Genomic DNA, 9,640 nt, shown 5'->3' with positions numbered 1-9,640 from the left:
GCCGGAGGCCAAGGGTGCCCGGGCACAGGGGCCGCCTTCCTCCCGGCCAGCGCAGCAGCAGCAGCAGCAGCCCGGCCCGGCGCAGCCTCCCGGGAAGGCGCCGGCCGCGCTCCACGCGCAACAGGGAGGCCACCAAGCGATGCCGGTGAGTGCGGGCTCGGCCTCCACTCCTGGGGACCGGCTCCGTACCTGAAGGGATGGGGTTGTGCGGCGGGGATGGAGCTCGCCCAGGATCCGTGCGCCCGCGCCGTGGCCCATCCAGGGCCACTATTCCCCACTCCGCTCTTGAGCAAAGCCCGAGGAAGTGCCGGGGCAGCAAGGGGTGACTTTGGCGTGGGGACCGTGTGGGCAGGTCACAGCCCGCACGCGTGGCCCGCAGCGTGATGCACCCCGGGGAGACGGCAGGACCGGGTCCCCCCCATACTCACCAGCTTGGGGCCACTTTCCCCAGGGTGTTTTGGGGAGGGGACGTTTCCACCCCGTGGAAACGGGGGCGAGGGGGCTGCGCCGCGCCCGAGGAGAGGAAGGGACCCTCGGACGCCTCCTTTGCCTTGCAGCTCAAAGCGGAGCCCGCGGACGCCGGCAAGGCCGCGGCGAAGGGGCCGCCGCAGGCGAGGACGTCGGCGGCGCCGCCGCTCGGAGCCGCAGCAGGTCAGTGCGCCCGGCCCGGGGCAGCCGCGGGCGCCCGCTCGGTGCCACCCCGGCCCTTGCCTCTGCTGACGGCTCCTCCGCCTGTCCCCCCGGCAGAGAGCAGGGCTGGGCAGAAGGCGGCAGGGCCGCGGGCCGCGGCCGGCGCGGCGGCCGGGCAGCCCGGCGCCGAAGGGGAGAGCGTCTTCTCCAAAATCCTGCCCGGAGGCGCAGCGGAGCAAGCAGGCAAACTCACCGAAGGTAAGCGGGGCTGAGCCCCCCACACTCCGCATGGGGAGAAGGTGGGAGCAGCCAGGAAATCCCGCGGGACAGACGGCTCCGGATCCCCCCCTCTGCTCCGGAGCCTGTTGGGAAGTGACGGGCTCTTGGCAGGACGGCCGCAGCCCGGTGCCCGTTTGGGAGGGCCGGGTTGCTGGATGGTGGGGTAGGGGGTGACGGGCTCCCCCCGGAGCGCTCACCCACCGCGTGGCTTCTCCTCCGCAGCGGTGTCGGCTTTCGGCAAGAAGTTCACTTCGTTCTGGTGAGAGAACGGCGCGAGGTGAGTGGCCCCGTGGTCCCCGCCGGGCTCCGGAGGGGGGTCCCCGGGCACGGGGGGGCGCCCCGGGCGCCCGCTCCGCCCTCACGGCTGCTCCCGCCGCAGGAGCTTGGCAAGCGCGGGGAGATCTACTCATTGCAAGGGGGAAAAACCTATGAAGAACCCAGGGGCTTCGGCTCGCGGCGCTGGACTCTGAGTATAACCGTGAGTGTCCCGGGGGCCTGTGGGGTCCCCCGCGCCCCGGCGTTCCCCCCGGTGCCCGGCCACGTTCCCATGCCGCCAGCTCTTTCCCATCCCGCCGTCCTCGGGGTGGCAGCAGGCGCCGTTCGCCGGCACCCCGGGAGCGCAGCTCGCGCCGTGGGGAAGGAAGGCAGCAGCAGGACCCCGCGGGAGCCGGGACACCCCGTTCCCCGCCGCCCTGGGGCGCCCGTCCTCGTGCCCGGTCCTCGGCACCAGAGCCAGCGAGCGGGGGGCTCATCCCACTGCAGACATGGGGGTGGTTGGGGGGCTCGGGCCGCTCTCTGGGGCGCACGGGTTCTGGGAGCTTGTCCAGCCGCCGAGGTGGAGGCGGCTGCTCCTCCTGCACCGCTGCCGCAAGAGGGGCCGCGTTGCCCGCGGGCTTCTCAAGGAAGGACGCGACGGGGGCGGTAATTTGGGGCCGGAGGAGCCAGGCGGCCCCTGGGCACGGCGGCGGGCACCGCGGCTGACGCTCCTCTCTCCCGCCAAGCTTCGGAAAGCAGGGCGATCCCTGGACGCTGCACCGCACGGAGCAAACGGCGGCCAGAGCGGGCGCCTGCCGGAGCAGCCGGAGCCGCCGCGCTCCACGCCGGGCACCGCGCCGACGCCGCCTCGGAGCCAGGCCCGACGCCCCAAGTCACATAAGGGCACCCCCCTGGCCGGACCAGCGCCAAGGGGCCGAGTCGGCAACCTTTCTCAAGATTATACGCAGAGTTGCTCCCTCTCCGTCCGAACTCCGGCGTCTTCATAGGTTTTTCCCCGCCCAGAGCCACGTGCGAGTCGAGGGCTGGGAGCTGCCGGCTCCGTTTCTCCTTCACATTCCAGTTTGTCCCCACCCCGGACCCCGGCGCGCGCACGCCCGCGCGCGGGGTCGGGCCCCCCCGTGCCGCCCCCTGCACTGGCACCCGCTCCGGCCCCGACCCGGGGGCTCCGGAGCCCTTCAGTTAGGACCTAACACTGTTTCATTCCTGAGATAAGAGGCCATAGGACTCCGGGAGGCAGCGCCCGAGCGCGCGGGCCTCTCCCAACGCAGACGCCGGCCAGGCCCGTGTCTCGGCACGCGAAGCCAACCTGAAGCCATTCGGAAGCATCCGCACGGCAGTGCTTTCCATCGTACCGGCACACAGTGCTCCAGGCCGCCTGGGGATCCTCTTTTGAGTTTTTATTTATTTATTTATTTATTTATTTGTTTATTTATTTTATTTATTTTCGCTTCGAAGAACGGCCTTAATCCTTCCCACGTTGATTTCTGCGTATACCTCATCCGCACCGGGAGGGGGGCACGGGGCTTCGGTGGCGAGCGCGGTGGGGCTCCTTTTCGCTCCTCTCCCGTTCCTCCGGCTTTCCTGAGTTTCGCTTCGAGTTTCCGTTCCGTTTTTATTAATTTCTTTTCGTTTCCCTTTCCCCCTTGCTCCGTACGATGGGGTGGCGCGACGGGCCGCCGTCCGCCCAAGCAATAGAGCGCAGGAGGCTGCCAAAAGAGCACAACCCCCTTCCCGAGCACGAGCCCGGGCGGGCTCGGCATCTCCGACTGTGCAATCCACGTCCCTTCTCGAAGCCATTCCGCGGGGGCGCGCACCCGCCCCGCCACGAGGAGAGGCCCCTCCGCCCCGGAGGAGCCCCCCGGGGAGCCAGCCCGTCCCGCCGGAGCCGCCTCCAGCCCGTGTACAGGCGCCCCGGGCGCCGTCCTCGGCCCGCTGCCCGCCTCGTCCCGCCGCATGCCCCGGCGCCGCCGTGCCCGACGGTCTATGCAACGAAGCCGCCTCCCGACCCCGACCCGCGAGGAGCGCCCGGCCGCCCGCGGGCCGCTCCGCCCCGCCGCATGGCTTGCCGCTCCTCCGCACGCTTCCAGCGGCCGCGCCGCGCTCGCCGGCCCCCTCGCCGGCGCTTTTCCGTTCGCGCCGCCATCGCCCCCGGGCTCCGGTGCCCCGGCGGGCACCCCCGCCCCGCTCCCACCCTCGTGACGGTGTGCGTGTCCGCTGTGCCCTGTGCCGCCCCCTCGCCGCCCGCCGCTCTCGTCGTGACTCCGTACCACGCGCTGCCCCCCACCCACCGGGTCGTTTCTGTGGGAAACAGAATAAAAGGGACTCGATATGAACCGCGCCGCCGCCTCCGCTGCCTGGGCCCGGGGCGAGGGGGACGGGGACGGGGGGCGGCCCCACCGAGCGGGGCTGCCCGGGGGTCCCCGGGGACACGGGGGGGACCCTGGACCCCGCGGCGGNCGCGGCGGCGCCGCCCGCGGCCGCCAGGGGGCGCCGCCTGCCGCGCCGCGGCCAATGGGAGGCGCCGTCGGCAGCGCCCTGGCCAATAGGAGGCGCCGCCCGCCGCGGCCAATGGGAGGCGCCGCCCGCCGCGCCACAGCCAATAAGGAGGCGCCGCTGCTAATAGGAGGTGCAGCCCGCCGCGGCCAATGGGGGGCGTCGCCCGCCGCGCCGCGGCCAATGGCAGGGCGCGCCCCGCCGCGCCTCCCCCCTCCTCCCGCTCCGGAAGTGGCCGCGCCGCCCCCTCCCTCCGTGCCCCCAGTCCGCGAGCCATGGAGCCGTCGGTGAGGGGCTGCGGAGGGGGCGCGTGACGTCAGCGCGCCGGGTCCCGCCCCCCGCCCCCCCCGTACCCCGTAACTGCGGCCCGGGCCCCCCCCCCGTGCCCCGGGATCCGCCCCCAGCCGGGCCCGAACACGGGGGGTCCCGGGAGCACCCCCTGCCCCCGCCGGCATCGCCCCCAACCCCGTGTCCCACGGGTGCCGTGTCCCGGGGGTGCCGTGTCCCATGGGTGCTGTGTCTCGTGGGGGCCATGTCCTGGGGGTGCCCACAGCCCTGGGTCCCATGGGTGCCACGTCCCAGAGGTGCCTTGTCCCAGGGTGCCATGTCTTGGGGGTGCCGTGTCCTGGGGGTACCCCCAACCCTGTATCCCATGGGTGCCACGTCCCATAGGTGCCGCCTCCCGTGGGTGCTGCGCCCTGTGCGTGCCATGTCCCGGGAGCGCCCACAACCCTGTGTCCCATGGGTGCCGCGTCCTGGGGGTGCCGCATCCTGAGGGGGGGTGCCCCTAGCGCCGTGTCCCATGGGTGCCATGTCTTCAGGGTGCCAAGTCCTGTGGGTACCCCCAGCCCCGTGTCCCATGGGTGCTACGTCCCAGGGGTACCCTCAGCCCTGTGTCCCATGAGTGCCATATCCCATGGGTGCCATATCCCATGGGTGCCATATCCCATGGGTGCCATGTCCCATGGGTGCCATATCCCACGGGTGCCATGCCCTGGGGCGCCCGCGTGTCCCGCAGGCGGGCGCCGCCGCCTCGCTCTACCGGCAGCTGAGCCAGCACCCGGCGCTGAGCGGCGCCTGCGTCGGCCCCGACCTCACCACGCAGTACGGGGGCAAGTACTGCAGCCTCTACACGGGTACGGGCGCCGCGGGGGCGCGCGGGGACGCGCGGGGACGCGCGGGGACACGCGGGGACACGTCGCCCTCCGCGCAGCCTGGTCGCAGCGGGACCTGGCGCGCGCCGAGAGCGTCAAGTTCTGCCGCCAGTTCCTGCTCTTCCACGACGGCAGCTCCGTGGCGTTCGCGGGGCCCGCGGGCGCCTGCTCCGAGCTCAAGGACGAGTGAGTGCCCGCGGTGGCGTCGCCCGCGTGTCCCCCCGGCGTCCCCGGCGCTCACGCGGCGCCGTCCCCCCGCAGGCTGCTCAGCAGGGAGGCCCCGAGCGGCGCGCTCAAGGCCGTGCTGCGCAAGGCGCGCGCCAGGGATGACGAGAAGCAGTTCCTGGAGGTGAGCGGAGGAGGAGGAGGAGGGTCCAGGGGGGGCCCCTCGTGCCCCCATCCCCGCGCTGCGCCTGGGCGCTGCCCCACTGCGCCTGCCCCCCAGGTGTGGGACCAGAACCGCAAGGTGAAGAGCATCGACCTGACGGCGCTCGACAAGCACGGCGGCGTCTATGATGACGGTGGGGAGTGAACAGGGACGGGGACGGGGATGGGGACGGGGACGGGGAGGGCGCCGCGGCCCCCGCGCCTGACGCCCGCTCCGCAGAGCCCTTCGGCTGCCTGGCCTGGTCGCACTCGGAGACCCACCTGCTCTACGTGGCCGAGAAGAAGCGGCCCAAGGGCGAGTCCTTCTTCCAGAGCAAAGCGGCCGAGGAGCTGGGCGGCCCCCAGAAGCAGGAGGCGCCCGCCAAGGTTTGGGGGCGCCGGGGGCCGTGCCCGGGGTCCCACCCCGCGCGCGCCCGCGGCATCGCTGGCTCCGTGCAGGGCGAGCAGTTCGTGTACCGCGAGGGCTGGGGCGAGACGCTGGGCGGGCGCAGCACCCCCGTGCTCTGCGTGCTCGACGTGGAGGGCAGCAGCGTCTCGGTGCTCGAGGGCGTCCCCGAGCACGTGTCCCCCGGGCAGGTGAGCGCCGCGTGCCCCGCGTTGCGCGGCAGGGTGATGGGCGCCGCCGGCACCCCGGCTGCCCTCCCGCTCTGCCCGCAGGCCTTCTGGGCGCCCGAGGACACGGGCGTGGTGTTCGTGGGCTGGTGGCACGAGCCCTTCCGCCTGGGCCTGCGGCACTGCACCAACCGCCGGTGAGCGCGGCGGCGCCGGGGCGGCCCCCGGGCCCCGGCGCCGCCCTCACGGCCCTCTCGCCCCTCGCAGCTCCGCGCTCTTCTACGTGGACCTGGCGGGCGGCAAGTGCGGTGAGTTGCCGTCCCCGCGCCCGGCGCCGCGCCGGCCACCCTGGCACCCCGTCACTGTGCCCCCCTCGCCCGCCAGAGCTGCTCTCCGATGACACCCAGGCCACGTGGTCGCCGCGCCTCAGCCCTGACCGCTGCCGCGTCGCCTACCTGCAGAACAGCGCCCTGGGTCCCCACCAGCAGTGCAGCCGGCTGTGCGTGGTGAGCGGCACCGCGGGCACGGGGGGCGTCGCGGGGGGCAGCCCCCTCGCCGCGCGGGCGGGCGGTGCCTCACGGCGGCGCCGTGTCCCCCGCAGTACGACTGGTACACCGGGCGCACGCGCACCGTGCTCGAGGCCGTGCCGCGGGCGGCGGCGGGTGAGTCGGGGTCCCGCGCGCGCGGCGGGGCGGCGCGGGCAGCGCCCTGGGGCCGGGCTGAGCCCCGGCGCTCGCGTCGCAGGCGCCTTCCCGGGCATCTACTGCAGCGCCCTGCCGGGGCTGTGCTGGGCCGCCGACAGCCGGAGGCTCCTGCTGGACACGGTGCAGCGCAGCCAGCAGGTAGGGGCGCGGGGTGGCACCGCGGGGGGCCATGCCCGAGTGCACAGGGTGGCACTGGGGTGCCCCATGCCCAGGCATGCAGGGGGGCACCACAGGGTGTCTCGCCTGGGCGCGCAGGGTGGCACCAGGATGGGCCCTGTGCAGGGTGCACAGGGTGGCACCCGGGGGTGCTGTGCCCAGGTGCACGAGGTGGCCCCCGGGGGTGCCCGGGAGCACCGTGCCCGGCACTGGGGCTGCTTCAGGGCGCCGTTCTGCCCCGTGCTCCTAGGACCTCTTCGTGGTGGACACGCAGACGGGCGCGGTGACGTCGCTGACGGCTGGTCAGTGCCACCTCCCCGCCGGGCGGGCAGTGACGGGGGCTCCTTCACCCCCGCGCGCGGCCGGCGGGCGCCCTCACCGCCTCCCTCCCCAGATGCCCCGCAGGGCAGCTGGTCGCTCCTCACCATCGACAGGGACATCTTGGTGGCCAGCTTCTCCACCCCAAGCTGCCCCCCCAAGCTGGTAAGGCGCTGTGCCCGTCACCGGCGGCGCGGCCCGCTGCGGCCGCGGCGCTGACGGGGTCGCCCGCGCAGAACGTGGCGCTGCTGCCCGGCGCCGGCCGGGAGGCCCAGGTGCGCTGGATCTGCCTGCAGGACGCGGCGCCGGTGCCCGGCATCGCCTGGGCCGTGCGCACGCTGCGCCCGCCGCCGGCGCAGGACCACGCGCAGTACGGTGAGCGGCGGGCGGCGCGGGCGGGCAGCGTCGCCACGCTCGGCCTCACGTTCCCCCCGGCGCCTCCACAGGCGGCCTCGACTTCGACGCCATCCTCCTGCGACCGAGTGAGGCCGGCGCCGACCGCAAGGCTCCGCTCGTCGTCATGCCCCATGGTGAGCGCCCGGTGCGGCGCCCCGCCGTGCGTGCCGCCCGCCGCGCGTGCCCCCCGCCGCCTCACCCGCTCAGCCCTTGCCTCCTAGGGGGGCCCCACTCGGTCTTCGTGGCCAGCTGGATGCTCTACCCGGCCGTGCTCTGCTGCATGGGCTTCGCCGTGCTCCTCGGTGAGTTGTGCCTTCAAGGTGCCTGGCTCCGAGGTGGCGGGCGCTGAGGTGCCCGGCGCGGCGCCCCGGCAGGGCTGGGTGCCGCCCGGGGCGGCGGGAGCAGCAAGGGACGCGGCGCCGTGTCCCGCAGTGAATTACCGCGGCTCGCTGGGCTTCGGCCAGGACAGCGTGGCCTCCCTGCTGGGCAACGTGGGCACGCAGGACGTGCAGGACGTGCAGGTACCGCCCCGGCGCGCGGCGCTCGCGGGCCCCCGTGTCCCGTTGCAGCTCTGCGTGGAGCGGGTGCTGCAGGAGGAGCCGCTCGACCCGAGCCGCGTGGCGCTGCTGGGCGGCTCGCACGGCGGCTTCCTGGCGTGCCACCTCATCGGGCAGTTCCCGGACACCTACCGGGTGTGCGTGGTGCGCAACCCCGTGGTGAACATCGCCGCCATGGTCACCACCACCGACATCCCCGACTGGTGAGTGCCCCGCGCCGGGGCCCGGCGGCTGCCCCCGCTGCAGCCCCCGGCCCCGCACGGCTCTGGCCCCGCAGGTGCCTGACAGAGTTAGGGCTGCCCTACGCGCCCGAGGCGCTGCCGGACCCGGAGCAGTGGGCAGAGATGCTGCGCCGCTCGCCCATCCGCTACGTCGACCGGGTAGGTGCCGTCACGGTCGTGGTTGAGACCGCGGGGCGCCGAGACCGCAGGGCGCTGAGGCCGCTGGGCTCTGCCGCAGGTCCGCGTGCCCGTGCTGCTGCTGCTGGGCGAGGACGACCAGCGCGTGCCCCCCAAGCAGGGCCTGGAGTATTACCGGGCGCTCAAGGCCCGCGGCGTCCCCACGCGGTGAGTGCGGGGTGGGCTGGCCGGCGCCGCGCGCGCCCGCGCCGCTCACCGCCCTCCCCTCGCCCCGCAGGCTGCTCTGGTACCCGGGCAACGGGCACGCGCTGGCCGGCGTCGAGGCCGAGGCCGACGGCTTCGTGAACATCGCGCTGTGGCTGCTCGAGCACCTGCGGTGCTGAGGCCGCCGCCGCCCTCCCCAATAAACGCTCGGCCGGCGCCCGCCTCGTCTCTCGTGTCGTCTCTCGGGGCGCCGCCGGTGGCACCGCAGAGTCGTTAGGGTCGGAAAAGGACCGTGGGGATCGTGGGCTCCCCGTGTCGCCTCTGCCCATGGGGTGCTAATGGGTGGGGCGGGCAGTGCCCAGGCCCCTTTCCCCCGAGGGGCTGTGGCGGGGCACGTCTGGCGCCCAGCGCGGGTGGTTCCTCCCGCCCGCCTGTCCGGCGGCAGCTGGCGGCCTGGCCGGGGCCCAGCGGGCGGCCCTGCACGTCTCCCCGCCCCGGTGCCACGCGCGCAGCCTGGCGCCCTGCCCAGCCCCAGCGGCCAAGGCGCCGCTCGGCGGGCCCAGCGCGACGGACACAGCGGCGCCCATGGCCTCGGGGCGCGAGGTGGGCGCTGAGGTAGGGCCCCACGCGGGCACGGCACCGGCGCCGCGGTGGGTGCGGGGTGGCTCGTCCCCCTGGTGCCAGCGCCGCCGCTCCCGCACGCAGCCGCCGGGCAGCCTGGGCGCCGTGGCCGCTCGCTACCGTGAGCTCAGCCGCTTCCCCTCGGTGACCTACGCGGCCGTGGGGGCCGCTGCGGGCGACGGCACCTTCCCGCTCTACACGGGTGAGTCAGGGGGCTCGCGGGGTGGCACTGCCCGGCCCCACGGTGCCCAGCCCCACAGTGCCCTGCCCTGCGCTCCTGCCCCTCCCCAGAGTGCAGCCAGCCCGACCCGCAGCGCCGGCGGCTCCTGCGCTTCAGCCGCCGCTACAGCGTGCGCCTGGCACCCACCGGGACCCTCTCCGTGGAGCGCGCCGCGCTCAGCGCCGAGATCCACCATGAGTAGGGCGCGGGGCGGCCGCGGCACAGCGGGGACGCGCGGGCCACCCCTCACCGCCGCCCCCTCGCAGGCTCCTGAGCCAGGTGTCGCCCAGCGGGCGCCTCCGCGCCGCGCTCACCCGCTGCCCCGGCCAGGGCC

At 74.7% G+C, this 9,640-nt stretch overlaps 3 protein-coding genes and 1 long non-coding RNA gene across 4 annotated transcripts in view; all 4 read left to right on the top strand.

Moving 5' to 3' along the window:
• The window catches only part of BSN (bassoon presynaptic cytomatrix protein), a 16,194-nt gene extending 16,001 nt beyond the window's left edge, over positions 1–193 (top strand). The window contains exon 11 of the mRNA XM_026041533.1: positions 51–193. Within this exon, the coding sequence (XP_025897318.1) occupies positions 51–193 (143 nt within the window). The remainder of the gene's footprint in view (positions 1–50) is intronic.
• A 936-nt stretch (positions 194–1,129) lies between these two features.
• On the top strand, positions 1,130–2,000 carry LOC112949134. Its single transcript, XR_003249763.1, has 3 exons — positions 1,130–1,186; positions 1,289–1,387; positions 1,911–2,000. It is a non-coding gene; the product is annotated as an uncharacterized LOC112949134 (long non-coding RNA).
• A 1,935-nt stretch (positions 2,001–3,935) lies between these two features.
• Positions 3,936–8,644, top strand: LOC112949133 (acylamino-acid-releasing enzyme-like). Its single transcript, XM_026041510.1, has 22 exons — positions 3,936–3,965; positions 4,697–4,814; positions 4,892–5,018; positions 5,094–5,181; positions 5,278–5,353; positions 5,440–5,585; positions 5,658–5,795; positions 5,877–5,968; positions 6,039–6,079; positions 6,156–6,277; positions 6,373–6,433; positions 6,516–6,613; positions 6,882–6,933; positions 7,026–7,114; positions 7,186–7,324; positions 7,396–7,479; positions 7,567–7,647; positions 7,778–7,866; positions 7,915–8,105; positions 8,180–8,282; positions 8,362–8,468; positions 8,539–8,644. The coding sequence occupies exons 1-22, from the start codon at positions 3,954–3,956 to the stop codon at positions 8,642–8,644; spliced, it is 2,160 nt and encodes a 719-aa protein (XP_025897295.1). The 5' UTR covers positions 3,936–3,953.
• Positions 8,645–9,050: 406 nt separating this feature from the next.
• Positions 9,051–9,640, top strand: part of LOC112949150 (acylamino-acid-releasing enzyme-like) — a 4,817-nt gene continuing 4,227 nt past the window's right edge. Inside the window, exons 1-3 of the mRNA XM_026041532.1 lie at positions 9,051–9,288; positions 9,378–9,504; positions 9,573–9,585. Of these exons, the coding sequence (XP_025897317.1) occupies positions 9,051–9,288; positions 9,378–9,504; positions 9,573–9,585 (378 nt within the window). The remainder of the gene's footprint in view (positions 9,289–9,377; positions 9,505–9,572; positions 9,586–9,640) is intronic.

This window comes from Nothoprocta perdicaria, unplaced genomic scaffold, assembly GCF_003342845.1.
Source record: "Nothoprocta perdicaria isolate Ctin4 unplaced genomic scaffold, notPer1 scaffold_287, whole genome shotgun sequence".
NCBI classification, from domain to species: domain Eukaryota; kingdom Metazoa; phylum Chordata; class Aves; order Tinamiformes; family Tinamidae; genus Nothoprocta; species Nothoprocta perdicaria.
This window is presented reverse-complemented; position numbering and strand designations above follow the sequence as displayed.

What these genes read in the sequence shown, in the direction of transcription:
- LOC112949133 (XM_026041510.1), top strand. An exon ending in AGCACGTGTCCCCCGGGCAG is followed by an intron (nt 5,796 to 5,876) that starts GTGAGCGCCGCG and finishes CTCTGCCCGCAG; the next exon opens with GCCTTCTGGGCGCCCGAGGA. An exon ending in CGGCACTGCACCAACCGCCG is followed by an intron (nt 5,969 to 6,038) that starts GTGAGCGCGGCG and finishes CGCCCCTCGCAG; the next exon opens with CTCCGCGCTCTTCTACGTGG.